The 14748-nt window shown below is 39.0% G+C and overlaps 1 protein-coding gene across 1 annotated transcript in view; it reads right to left on the bottom strand.

The window, feature by feature from the left end:
- The window catches only part of ATP6AP1 (ATPase H+ transporting accessory protein 1), a 53902-nt gene continuing 45434 nt past the window's right edge, over positions 6281–14748 (bottom strand). The window contains exons 9-10 of the mRNA XM_021384797.1: positions 12734–12971; positions 6281–7092 (exon numbers count right to left, since the gene is read on the bottom strand). Of these exons, the coding sequence (XP_021240472.1) occupies positions 6883–7092; positions 12734–12971 (448 nt within the window). The 3' untranslated portion in view covers positions 6281–6882. The remainder of the gene's footprint in view (positions 7093–12733; positions 12972–14748) is intronic.

Genomic DNA, 14748 nt, shown 5'->3' with positions numbered 1-14748 from the left:
AAGTGACTGTTTAACATTAGACTTATTGCTTAGAGGGAAGAGATCACCCTTCTCCCAAATGCACTAAAATAATAATAATTAATGACAATAATAAAATGATTTCACTTGGAACACTAACAACAGACACCATTTCCTCTGCTGAAAGAGCTCCTTTCCCTTTCATACAAAAGGTACAAAAGGTGGAGCACAGATTATATTGCAGTTGAAGCTCTGTGTTGTTCACTTTGAAATAGGAGGCCCAATATATTAACGTATCAAAGAGGAACACCTGAGCTATAATTTTTGATTAAATTTGCATATACAGCAACGGCCTCACTGTAAGCAGCTTTTGGAATGGGTCACACTGCACTGCACAGCAGCTGAATCCAGTCCTGTGTTTGCAGCAGATACAGACACTGCTGATTAGACAAGATGCAGATTTAATGAGTAACATGCAATCTTACTGAATCTTTGAAGTGAAACCTTTGGCTATTCCGGATGAAAACAATGACATACTGAAAGGTCCTTCACCTTTCTGATAAGGGGAGGTGGTAAAAGTAACTAGCTCATGTGCTAACCAAGAGTTTCACAACAAACAGAAGGTGTCCATTATTATGCAAAATGGTCATTTAAGTCTTAGACACTAATTTTATTCCAGAAAGTGTTTCGAATATTACAATTCAGAAAACTATCTGTTAATCTTTAACTCCTTTTACAGTCACCAGAAGCATGCTCAGCCTGACAATCTATGACCACTAAGCCCTTTCTGCCCCCTTGAACTTCAAAGAGAGCCACAAAAGCAATTATAGCAGAAATGGGTTAAAATTATGTCAGAACACGGACAAACCCTGATTTCCCCCACATATTCAATAAATCATTGTTGTGCTATTTAAGGCAAACAAAGACAAGACTTGGCGTTCTTTCTCTCCATTTAGGTACCCAGACATCACCACTAGGCCACACAAGATGGTAGTAGTAAGCCATTAAGGTCTAAATTTTGGCAACAAAATCAGCCAGTACACCCCCAAAAACTTCTGTGAAAATCTAAATCAATGAAACATCATGCAGCTGTGCCACTCTTGCCATAGAAGTATATATCCACAAAAGCTGTACAAGAAAAAGCAGGCCATCTGTTCCATAATTGTAATACAAGCTAGTTATAAAGAGAGAGATAAAGCCTGTCTTTTCCATTCAAAATTCAACTGTGTGTTCAAACCCTCTGGGGACCAATTCTGTTGCTTCATGCGTGTGGTAAGACAAAAGCAGAATACCTTGGGCAGGGTTCCCCCTTCCCTCTCCCTTTCAGCAACCTCAGGTTCCTGGAAGCCTGCTGAGGCATGGGCTCCTGCCTCAGCCTGCAGACAATCCCAGCTGCAGCTCTGGGAACCAAAGCTGATAACTTGGGAGCCTTCTGAGGCAGCCCAGCATCACATAGGCATGCATGCCCTCACCAGTAGCTGCAGGGTCCTTCACTGCCACCTGTGCTTGTACACTGGGGTGTAGGACTAGTGGCCACCCAAACAGGAAAGGACTTCAACTCAGGTTATTGAGGAAAACAGGATGGCCCATATTGTCCCTTGTCTTCCACATTTCCTTTTCTTCTTTATGTTAAAGGTAAGGGTTGAGACCATCGAAGGCCTGGGACATCTCCACACAACTGCAATGTGAAGAAATAAAGTGAGAGGTCCAGGCCACTGGGCCTTCTGTGTATCTCCAGCTTTGGGTCTATGCAGCAGGATACAAGAAGAGCATTCGGAGACGGCTCTCATATGTAGTCAGCTGCACTGCATTCAGGCACGCAGAGACAGAAAACAGCGCCCAAAATAGAGCTGGTCCTGTCTCTCAGGCTGCCCACAATGTGGTCTCTCACCCTGACAAGTCACCTGGCTGCTTTGGTCTCCCCTTTCCACAAGTTTGACAAAAATCCTTCACCAATATCACTGTAATGTGTTAAGACATCAATGTTTGCAGCTATCTGCTTTGCTCCTCAGCCAGAATTTTATTACTCAGCAGCAAGATTGACAGACCCAGGAAGGTACCTGCGTCTCAGCTACTCTTGTGAAAAATGATATATTACCTCCTTGGTGGAAAAAGAGAGCACAGCGGTGTGAACTGAATGAACAGCTGAGGCACAGTTACACAGGGATGAAAAACAAGAAGAGTAATGTCTTAAATCATGTCAGTATGCTCTCCAGCAAATGATATTCCTTAAATGGCTGAATTGATCACTCCGCTATACATATGTATCCATAGTTATCTGGGATAAACATGATATATATAATTACAATTCTAACATTACATGAGAATGTCCTTAGCTTATCCATCCTCCAAAGGTACTTTTATGAAAATACTCATGGGTTGTTTTTTTTTGTTTTGTTTTGTTTTGTTGTCTTTAACGTTCAAAACATTATTATTACACAGTTTCATTAACTAATGAAAACTGCATATGATGTCATGGTCACTGTACTCCATTCTATGGGATGTCTACACAACTAGTTACAGGAATAGTAAGACTGGAAATGGGTTTCACACCCACATTGCCATCTGCAAAGCTGAAAAGATATGTTCATTCATTCATTGTAGTAATAAATTATATATAAAACAGTCTAAAGTTAATTATAATAATTCAAAAACATACCAGGTCCAGGGGTATAGAGAAATCCAGCTAATCTAGAACAAGCTATCTTTGTTCAAACAGAAGGTGTACAAAAAGTCATGAAGAACAGGAAGCCTCTTCATTTGTGGTACATCAACAGCAGGCAATACGCTCTTGACTCCCAGCCACCATAGTGAGTGTTCCTTCCACCCACACAGGTAGGAAGACTAAGAAAGACTCTGACCCACATTCTGGTAGTGAGAGACTAGTTACTTAGGGAACCACCCCTTGGCAAGATCTTGTTTCTTTTTTTTTTTTCCCCCTACACTTCAGTATTTTTTTAAGCTTTTAGAAATCTGAGATCTAACAGTTCATTCCTTTTTGCTTCCACATTGCTGTATTTTGAAAGGAAACAAACTAATCAGAGAGAACATTTATTAGCAAAAGGAATAAGACTGGGCTCCTTTACTGGAAGACTGTTAGGATATTTTGGCATTTGAGCTGACTGAAAGTGTTTTGTCTTTGTTTCTCACTATCCCACCTATTTCAGTTGGCAATAAATTCATTTTCCTTGAGTCTGTTTTTGCCCAAGACAGTGACTGGTTAAGTGACTTCTATGTCTTCATCTTGACCCATGATCTTTTCCATTCTGTTTTCTCCCCTGGCCTACTAAGGATGAGTAGCGAGAGAGCAGCTGGGTTGGTTTCTGACATTTGGCCACAGTCAACTCACCTCAAGATGCAATACAAACAACAGTGTGCAGGAGAAAAACTTCCTGCTTTCTTGGCTAAGCACGTGTTGTCTGCTTCCCTTGGTCAATGTAAGGAGATTAACACTACACTTGCCCCTACAATCATCACCACCCACTGAGAGAAATGCTAGCGTTCTGCCAGCAGCAACCAATACTCAAACTTCCTCTTGTATCTTAAGATAACTTCTCATAATCATGCTTATTCGCAGCACCCCTAGTTTCCTCTGCTTGACCATAGCTTATGTTGAAAAAATTACGGAGCTCTCTAATTCCCAGACACTGCCTAATTCAGCTGATATATTTGCATATTAATTATTTACCAGGCACCCAGAAGAAAGGGAGGAACTAATTACTTCATCAAGTCTTACCTTAACAGATGGAATGACTTATCTTCCTTTATTGTCTTTACTGTCTTTATTGTCATACAAATACTACCCCTAGACTGTTTCCATTATATTGTTTCACTGTGAATCATTTTTGGGTTTCCACATGGTTTGTGAAAGAGGTCGTTTTATAAGTAGAGGAACCAGTACAGCAAGACACAAAGCAAACCTGTACCCATAGCATGAACAGGAGTCAGAAGGCTCAGATTATAACTCTATCTCTGCTCTCCCCTCCAACAAGTGATCACTGCTGAGCTTTGAGATGAAATGCTTTAAATATCTTATGGCTTCAATACTTTTATGTTTCGGTTTGGTTTTTCTGTGGTTTTAACCTTCTTGATTTCTCATAGATAAATTGATTTTTTCTCAAGTTGTGCTGTAGGTTTACTATCAATAAAGTTTCATTTATTTATGTATTTTTTATCTTTTTGTTGTTGTTGTTGTTCTTTTTGCCACCTTCCCCTCTTTATTATTTTGTACTCTGTAGAAAAATGAGCTGGCACTCACAGAAATCGTTGGAAATACTTTTGATAACTTCAGTAAGCTCCAGGGTAAGTCATGACGGCTCACACCTTCCAGACATAGCTCATGTTCTCACTGGAACTGTTCCCAAAGCAGGCATGTTTTAACAAGTGCACCTGTGATTAAGCTCAACTGTGAAAACAGAAGTACACAGAACTGAGAAGCCCCTGGCAGCTTTCTAACTTTATTCAGCAAGGTAAGCAAACGCAGGCAGGTGCAAAATCGTGCTAGAATTTCTTGAGGCCTAGGCCTGCTGAAATCAGTGTCTTGTCTTTGTCTATGGCTATAGGGCAGTGTAACATACAGCTGCAGGGGTTCCAAAGGGTACAGAGGCTCTGGTGGTGCACAGCCCCCTGGCATAGTGTTTTGGGTGTCTGTGTCCCAGTGTTAGAAGCAGAGTGCTGCACAGGGGCCTCAGTGAAAAGAGACTACAATGGCTTGGTAGGCCAGCTGGCTGATGTCAATCTGCCTCATGGAGAGAGCAGCTCAGCCTCTTCTACAAGGGATCAGCCATTGTGCCCAGAGCCTGGACTACCTAGGCTGCAGGATGGTGAGGGCTGCAGATAATTCCCCTCCTTTCCTGCTCCTTCCCAGCACAGACCTCACAACAGTAAACCTGCCACATCCAGCGCTGCAATGCATGGCCCAATCTGTGCATCACAAGTATGGCCCAACTCACTACAGAAAGAGACGGAATGCCTCCACAGGCCCAATTTGCCAATTTCTGATGATTTTTAATGATACCTAGTATCATTGTCAGGAGAAAAACGAAAACGTAAAAGCTACTCTTACCCCTCCCTAATACCTTCTAACCTGGAAAATGTAATATCAAACACAGCAGACAGTTGTCTGCCCTTTCTCTGAGGTCTCTACTTTTACTGATGCTAATCCAACAAACCTGTCTTCCATCATCTCTTCCAACTTGATCTCTTCCTGAAGAGGCCTACCTCTTCACTATGGTGCAGCCTGGGTGAGACTGTTTCCTGCTCTTCTCCAAGTCCAGCCTAGGCAAGCAAGGGAGGGTACATGCATCCTCAGTGCTACACTTTAGTCAGGATACTGTGAGCTCCAGGAGTCCACTGGCTCAAGGGGAAACTGGACAAATTCAGGAACATAAATACACCTAGAGTGATTAAATACAGACACCAGCTCTGGCTGAGGAAGTCCGTGAATTTAAGTGGTTGAGATCAGGAGAATGTCTGCAGGAAGCACTATTCTTGTACATGCTCACCACACTCATACTGCTGCTGGAGACAGGATCCTGATCTAGGTGACCTTGTAAAGCTGTTCTTCAGTTCTCATATATCATCACCGGTGAACAAAATCTATTTCAAATTTTGTTGAATCTAGAGAAAAGTCATAAGAAAGCTGTCTTCTGCAAACCAAGACTCTTGTAACATCCTTCGTCTGTTCTAGCTATCAGTCACATGACTATTATATCAATTTTCAAGGAAGATTCATTCTTTAAAGAAAGTCACTTTCTTTAAAGAGGGAATTAATGAAGTCCAGTGATCTCTCCTGGCAACTTGTTTTTGCAAAGAAAAAGTGCCTAACACTGCATTTTTGAGGAGATCAAATGCCAGCATTCCACAAGATTTTAAAAAACATCTGGGGAAATGAGCAGCAGTGGAGTCACCTCTCCTAGTTACATGCCAGCTTCCTTTTTGTCTTCTAAGTCAGGACTGAATGATTCAGAAGAACAGCTTCAGATAGCATTTAACTTACTTCTTTGGTTTCAAAACAAAAATGCAGCATCCAGGAATGATGAGTATAAACTATTACTGGTTTAGCTAAATAACTGATTCTAACCATCTTTCCTCTTAATCATTGTCCTGTGAGATGGACCGAGATAAAAAAAAAATTAGAATTTTTCTCACGTGACAAATATAACTTCGTTAAGTTGTATCCTTTCGTTCTTCAACCACTAACAGAACATGTGCAGTCTTAACAATACATTGCTAACAAAAGAATAAAAATATCATTTTATATTTTTTCACCATTTTACCATTTACTGCCTCATTTAGCAATTCCCACCACAGTCAGATTGCCCAGTGAGAGGTTTTAGTATCTTTATTAATTGCAAAAGAATTAATCATACTGAGCTCTATCAGGCTTCTGGAAGCAGTGAGATGACCATAAAAACATTCAGACTTGAACAGTACAGGAGCACTATCTTTTTTCCCCTTTTTTGTACAACCTTCAAAACTACTCCAAAGATACCTGGCAAAGAAAGAATGCTAAGAAAATTACATTATCTCTGTCTATATTGGCACATTTAATCATACTTAGTATGATAATACGTTCAGTTACTTACTGAATTAGTTATTTATAAATCCTTCTCACTTCTCTGTTGTGATAGTCTTTCTTTGCCAAAAACATTTAATCTGAAGGCAGCTTGTTCTGGTCTTTTTAATAGCTAGAGTAATAATCTTGACAACCTCACCTTAAACCTTAATAATGAACATTAACAACGTTAACAAGTAGAATTATTATTATTGTTGCTAACCATAAGTATCCTTTTAATATATTGTTTGATTATCCTCTTCCGCGATGACATCTTTTTAGGTTACAAATGTCATAAAGTAGAAGGCTTATAAAAATCATAAATATCAACCCAGGAAAAGCTGAAGCAGTATTAAATAAATCAATGGCTATTCTGTCTGAGGAACTGACAGAGCTGGACCTTTGGGATCATCAAATCTGCTGTTTGTTGTGAGCTGCATGATCATATGGACTCCATAGGCCAGGATCCACAGTAAAATTATAGTTGTCACCAAGCTCATCCAGATTGCAGGACTGAAGAAACCTGTACAGTCACTGGCATAGGAAAACTGGCCATTTTCCACGTTGAATCCTTGAATCTGAGAATGAAGAAAGACAGATGAGTGAAATTAAATGTAAATATAGACCTTACTTTCAGGATGTATGTCACTCTCACTCAGCCCATTAAAAAAGAGAACAAATACTTTGCATAGTAATTTTTCAGGTCTCCTTTCCACTTAGAAATTTAAGATGCAGAAGTTACCTGTTTGGCAGGAGGGAGGTTGTGTTCCCACTTCAGAAATTTGTGTTAGTTTTAAAAGTAGAGCTAAACAGGATGTGTGATCAGCATAGCTCGATGACCAGAATCAGGAAATTCAAAGGCATGTAAGGTAAGGCTCCCCAAACAATGAGATTTGTCAAAATATCTTGAGATTTTTAGGTAATAGCTCCTTGATGAGCAGAACTTCCGAAGCCTACTTTACAATGCATTTAATGATACATAATATTTTAACTGAGTTTTAGTAAAAGTTTAAGAAGAAAACAGTTGGTAAGGTTTTATATCCTCCATTGAGGTGTGCATTCCATCCTGTGTATTCACACACAAAAGCCTATGTATGAAACTGAACTTTGTGAAGGATGTGAAAAAATAGCAAGAAGGGATTCTACAGGTACACCGGGCAGAGGAGACAGGTAAAGGAGAGCGTACCTCCTGACAAATGAGAATTACCTTCAAAAGGCATGAGAGGTACTCAATGACTTCTTTGCCTCAGTCTTCACCTGCAGTCACGCTTCCCACATCTGTCACATCCCTGAACCTCTAGGAGGAGGTCAGGGAAGCAAAATCCCCCCCAGTGTAAGAGAAGGACAAATCCAAGACCACCTCATGAGGCTGAATGTGTGTAAGTCTATGGGACCAGATGACATGCATCCCAGGGTTCTGAAGGAACTGGCTAGTATGGTTGCCAAGCCACACTCCATCATATTTGAAAAGCCGTGGCTATCAAGTGAAGTCCCTGGTGACTGGAAAAGGGGGAATACTGCTCTCATTTTTAAGAAAGGGAGAAAGGAAGACCCAGGGAACAACATGCGAGTGAGTCTCACCTCTGTGCCTGGGAAGATCATGGAGCAGATCCTACTGGAATACATGTTAAGGCACATGTGAGATGAGGACATGATCCATGATAGCCAGCACAACTTTACCAAGCGCAGATTATGCCTGACCAATCTGGTGGCCTTCTACGATGGAGTGATGGCACTGGTGGCAAAGGAAAGGTAACTGATATTGTCTACCTGGACTTCTGCAAGGCCTTAGACATGGTCCCACACTACATTTAAATTGGAGAAATATGGACTTGAAGGCTGGACTATTCAGTAGATAAGTCATTGGATGGGTGCAGCCAGAAGGTTGTGGTCAACAGCTCTATGCCCAGGTGGAGGGTAGTGACAAGTGGTGCTCCAAAGGGGTCTGTCTTAGGACTGGTGCTCTTCCAGCGTCTTTATCAGTGACACAGACAGTGAGATCAAGGGCACTCTCAGCAAGTTTGCTGATGACACCGAGCAGTGTGGTGCAGCTGATACAACAGAAAGAAGGGATGCTAAAAAGAGAGATTTACATTGGATATTAGGAGGAAATGGGTGGTGGGACACTGGAAAAGTTGCCCAGAGTACCTGTGGATGGGGCCCTGCGCGGCCTGATCTAGCAAGTGGCAACCCTAACCACAGCAGCGGGCCGGAACAAGATGATCTTTAAGGTTCCTGTCAACCTAAGCCATTTTATGATTCTGTGATTCTATAATAACCTTTTCATGTGGTTAGGGAAACCTGTAATATTTCTCCTGCAATTGGTTTCTTGAGATCTGCTACTGGTTGAGCTCGTGCTGTTATTATTTTCCTCAGCAAAGTCAACTAACTTGGTGATCTACTTGGGGATCTGTTATCTATCTGTTCTGATAGAGCTCCAAATTTTGCAAAAAGTATGAGCAAACGGAATGCCTTTGAGACTGATACCATTCTTAAACTTTTGTTAAAACCAGTTAAAGGATTTGGAAGATATGAAGGGAAGACAATTTGCTGTGTACAAACAGGCAGATAATGACATAAGCACCCACTCCTTCAGAAGGAAGGGAAACTAACTAGTGGAAGAAAATGAAGGAAAAGTAGATCATTAATTTTTAATTTCTATGTTCCCATTCCATGAGTACTCTATGCTTTAAGATAAACTAACATAAAAATTTTGTGTTAATAATTGATTTTGCACTTACTAGGAAAGATGCTGCACAAACTAAAGAAATTTGCCTGTGGCTTGCAGATAATGCTACTTCAGCAAGCACTCTGAGTTTGAGTTCATTCATGGTTCAGCCAAATGAAGTTAATGTGCATATAATATGTGTTAAAAGCAATGCCTATACCTTCTGGAATGCTGATTAATAAAGCTATTATCATATGCAGGAGTAAGGCGCCATGGAGGTGAAGATAATTTTAGCATCATGAGATTTTTTTGGACCTCTTAGGAAGAATCTTTCTGAGTAAGATCTCTGCCGCTACTTGCAAATCCTAAATGCTTTCACTATAGGCAGTCAGAGTTCTGATTAAAGCAGGATTACTGACAATAAGCTTTTGGGTTGGATAACTGCAGTTTCAGAGAATACAGGTGATTACCAAAGCCTTTCTTGTTAAGCCACTGCTTTGACAACAGATGAGAGTGTAAATAGTAGTCATGAAATACAATCTGAAAGACTTATTTACAATAAAAAGCAGGTGATGATTTCTGCTATTTCAGTTAAAAAAAAAGACTGAAATTCTGAAAAACAGTACATTCCTATTAACACGTTTACAGGAAATCTCTGAAGCACTTAGCACCTGTATTTGCTTTAGCAACACATTACCACTTCTAGTATTGAGCCATAAATACTGTATTTTATTTTGTCGATCCTGTTGGAGTTGGTTTTTTTGTGGGGTTTTTTAGTGTTTTTTTTTAAAGAATGACTAGGCTTATTGAACCTCTGAGATGAAAGCTTTAATTGTACATTCTTAAAATGTGATATCTCCTTTCAAGAAGAATTATACGCGGGATTCTTTTATTGCTTTTCTGAAGCTTTATCATTTCTGTGGGGGTGTTATATCGCAGCTAGGAGATAAAAATGTGATTACTAGCAGCATTTCTACCATGAAGAAGTTAAAAATACTTAAATAATACTTAAATTTCTCTAATTTTTATGAATGTGAAAACAGCATACAGGATACAAGCCTCAGTTCCTCTGGAAGTTTTAATTTTATTGTTTGGACTAGCATTGTTTGTCTTGTCCATACTAGCCTGAATTTACTGTACAAGTTTTAAATTACTTTCCTGAACTGAGTCTCCTCATCGTTTGACCTTTGACAAAGCCTTCAAGTAAAATCTCATTTTTGTTGATCTTAAATGTAAAATGGACATATAATTTTTGAACTTAGTAATATGTCAACCATAAGGAATCCTAAAATTAGTAGTTTTAAAGTTTTTGGCTTCAAAATCAGTATGACGCATAGTAAAGAAAAGCAGTGCTGGTGGTAGCTCCCTCCTTAATTTCTTAGAAAACTCTTGAGAGCCTCAAAAAGATAGAATTTATAATGGTGTAACAGTCATTCTTGCCACAAAAAAACATAACAGGGTGGTATTAGTACAGTTTACATCTGTGAGTGGTGACATTGTAGGCCACAGCTTTGTCTAAACAGGATCCTACAGAGGTTCTTTACAAGGCAGTGATCAAGCTAGCTCCAGAAGTAACACAATGCCTGCATCATTTCAGCCTGGACCTGAAAGATGCTGTGGAAGCCTTCACTGTGCAGATGCCACAACTTCTTAATATGGTGATACTATTTTGACTGTCCAAAGTAGTAAAGTGCAATTGTACCAGCTAGATTGGCACTGGGTCCTGATTTCTGATTCACTGCATAACATTGACATGAAAATCATGTTCTCAGTGTCAGCAAGCAGATTTTGTGCTGCCTGCAATCACTAACACATCCCACGTGCTTTTTTCATCTTGCAACACAGCTTGGGAGTTAGCAAATCTCATTCTTGGACAAAGACCAATAGTGACACCATTCAGACTTCTTTACATATCAGTGGACGATAACTGGAAAGGTACGATCTAGTTTAGACAAAACTTAGAATGTGGTAAAAAATGGTGACATTCTGGTTTTACGGAGAATCATATAACAGAAATGCTCAGAATAATACTTTTCAGGCTGTTTTTTACACCTAAGACTTGATTAGGGAAAAAGGCCTTCCTCCAAAGGAAAGTTCTGTTGTCTGAACAGTGGAAGCAGCTGTTGCTCCAAAGGAGTAAAGAAGGCGGGTAACCTACTACTTTTCCTCTTGTTAAGGCTAGACTGAAAGGATGCCTGCTGAAGATGGAACAAGACCTCTCAGTAGGCTTTGAGAAGGTAGCAGTATCAATTTATTTAGAAGTTTTAGGAAAAGACAGGTTGTTGCTGTATGTGGACCCTTTGTATTTTCACAGCCCATGTATTCTCACAGACTAGTGATGTCAAAGTCTATGCTTTGTACTTCTAAGTACTGACTAGACAAGGTCCAGTTGTGTGGTCTCAGACATTTTCAAGCCTTTCCATAAAACACCACCATCAGGAGGAACCTTCAGAACACTAGTATGTACTGCTGTACTGCTTCTCAAAAACTGTGGGACTTAATCTTAGAGCCTGCAAAGGGGAAGATAAAAAACAATGATTCAGAAGGAAGGCTGCCAGAGATACTTAGGTCTAGTGTTTTTGTGTGACTGAATAATGACTAAAGATATTAAATTTCCATTCCATCTTCTTTTAGAATCTGAATCTGCAAGATAACTAAGTAGCTCTGGGTAGTAAGGGGAAAGTAAATCTCACTACCGATGCTATTCTTTTGAGAATTCAATGTTTAAACTGAAATGTCAAATGTGAATTCAGATCACTGATATTTTTTGATAATGAAATCATTAATGTGACTATATTAGCATTTGTATCCGTTTATGAGATTAGCTCATCTTTGACAAAGAGAGTCCAGTTTGCTGATATGCCTCTCCTAAATGAAATCAGTGCCCACGATGATAGTCAGTCATCTACATCTGCACAAAATATAGGGAAGATCTGTGTTTCATTCAAAAAAAAAAAACAAAAACAAAAAAAAAAAAAAGCAGCAAAATGTTTTCCTTCTGGGCTGTATGGTACCTAGTATTTCTCCTGATTGAAATTCATGGCAAACTTTCCAACCTTCCATTACATCTAATTCTACTGGGCATTGTTTCTGTTTGTAGGAGTTCAGACTATCTATATCACTGAAAGCTGTAACCACACTAAGCTGTACTTTTCTAAGTAAACAAAGTGCAAAGTAAACAAAGAAAGCGGCATAAAGCCACCCAACTAAGAGGTCCATGTTTCCAACAGCAGCCCAATTCATTAAACAGGCATGAAGACTTAGTCATTCTTTGCCTGATTAAGCGCATTTGGTTTTATTGGTTTTTCTTTTCTGTGGACAACTTTGGAGTTTTTGTTTTTCACAGCCGTGCTTCTATGTTCTTACTGTTCAGCAACTGCCATCTCTTTTACCCCTTTTTTGAATAGCTCACCTAGGGGGAACAGATTTTCTTTTACATTTTTCCTCTGGTTGAATTGAAAGTAAGGGCATTATGAATTTGTGTCGTTTGGCACCTACAATAGCAAGTAATAGTTCTTGGAATTATCTCTGAAATAGCAATGTGTACTCACTTGGAACCTGGAAATGAAAACATCCCAGTTGATTGCTTCAAAGTTGGATGGAATCAGCCTTGTCAGATAGAGACTACTTGTTCCCACCAGCTGACAATGAAATGAGTACTCTGCAGGAGCAGAGATGACAGATACTTTATACTTAGCAAGTTTTTCTTCATCTTGTACAATCTCAACTGAATCCAAAGTGAACCAATTTCTAGCTGAGCCTCCATAGAACATATTGGTCATTAAAAACCTAGAAAGAAAACAGAATTAAAAAAAAAGTCCAAATGCCAGAAGGACAAAATTATCATTCATTTGATAAAGCACTGATGGCAAATAAAGGTACATCACAGCTGGCGTCTCATGTCATTAGGACTGTTCATAAGTGAATAGCCTTTGTGAACACTTCTACTACTTCTTGGGGTTTCATCTCACAAGCTGTGGCAGGCAAGGAGCAAGCAAATGTGATTTCATTCTTCAAGGGCCTATGCCAATGCAGTATCTCATCAGTTACCAACAGTTTATGATGAGTGAACCAGAACTTAAGACGCTGTCAGTAGGCCTGTAGTGACTCTCAATAAACAATTTATGGGATTTTTTGAAAAAGAATGCTTTTATGATAGGTACAGTCATGATAACCATTTTGATTTGTTGTAATTCTTCCTTGATTCAGATGCTTAAATGGCAATCTACCTTTGCAAATGTTTGAATTTACAGCAAAAGACAGTTTTCTCTCACTAGATGGGAGGAGGGGTTGTCAGCCCTACTTTCCTAATTTGTAGCTGTTTAGCCACAAATGAATATTTTCTCATTTTGCAAAAACCAGCTGCTGCTAGTTTATAACTATGGGATTTAAATAAGTATTACTACCACTCCAGTATGAACATCTCCCAAATGTTCTGAAAGAGAAATAACTGAGAATATCCAGAAGTAAATTCTTATCTATAGATACCAGGGCTATGCCCTAATCTTTACCATTTTTACCCAGTAGCTTTTAGGTAATCAAGTTATCTCTTCAGGAAGTGATAAACTTTTCTCCTTATTATATTTTGCTTAATACTTAGTCCCCACTTGTTTTGCACATTTATCTCTCTACTGTTTGCTGAGTTATATAACCACAAGGAGTTTATAAGTTTATACTTATTTATCAATAAGTCAGACTTGATACAAAATGAAATATTCTAATGTCTATCCACACCACTATGGGCATCACTATGTGTGGATTTTAAAATTTGGGTAATATTTAGATGCAATTATGACAAGTTTGATAAACAGTCACCTATAAATGTGGCACACTATAGAGTAGTATACGTTCCCTATTGATTGTTTAAATCAGTTGCTCTCAGTAGCATATCATCCATTCAACTTGAAGTCTAAACTCAATACAATCACTGTTCCTTAGGAGTAAAATAAAAAATGACTACATTGAGCTGTTTTCTTGTGTGTGTGTTTTTTTTTAACGATCTGTGGCTTTTGATTCATATAATTTCATAATAAGGGTTTTGAAATTCGCAGAAGAAATCATAGAACTCAAAGTGTCATTCACGTGAGAAAAGGATGTTTTGTCATTCCTTATGTCTCGAACTTAAGCCGTTTCTTCTATACCACATTCAGCTATAAACATCAGTGAAAGAAGAACATATCCTTTGAACTGCATCTAGTATAGAAGTATATATGGAAAATTATCCTATCGTTACAATGATAAAAGTTCCAAATTTATAAATGTATTAGCATAGATACTAATTGTGAGAATCTCTTCCTGATAAATAGCACAATCTGAACCGAATTTTCAGCTGCAGGCGCTAACTGAACTTCTTCAGCCTAAAGACCTGTCCATTTATAAACACACATCAATACGTAATATATGCATAAACATACTTAAATGCTTGTGCCAACCACAAATGCTGAGTGTGCCCTGAACCTTGGCTAAGAAGGCAAGGAAGTGAAAAGAAGGAAATTCTTCGGAAACACAGCAAATAAACATAGAAGTTTTATAAGGCTATGTATCTCGCCTTTTACAGGAAATGCTG

This window comes from Numida meleagris, chromosome 1, assembly GCF_002078875.1.
Source record: "Numida meleagris isolate 19003 breed g44 Domestic line chromosome 1, NumMel1.0, whole genome shotgun sequence".
In the NCBI taxonomy this organism is placed as follows: domain Eukaryota; kingdom Metazoa; phylum Chordata; class Aves; order Galliformes; family Numididae; genus Numida; species Numida meleagris.
This window is presented reverse-complemented; position numbering and strand designations above follow the sequence as displayed.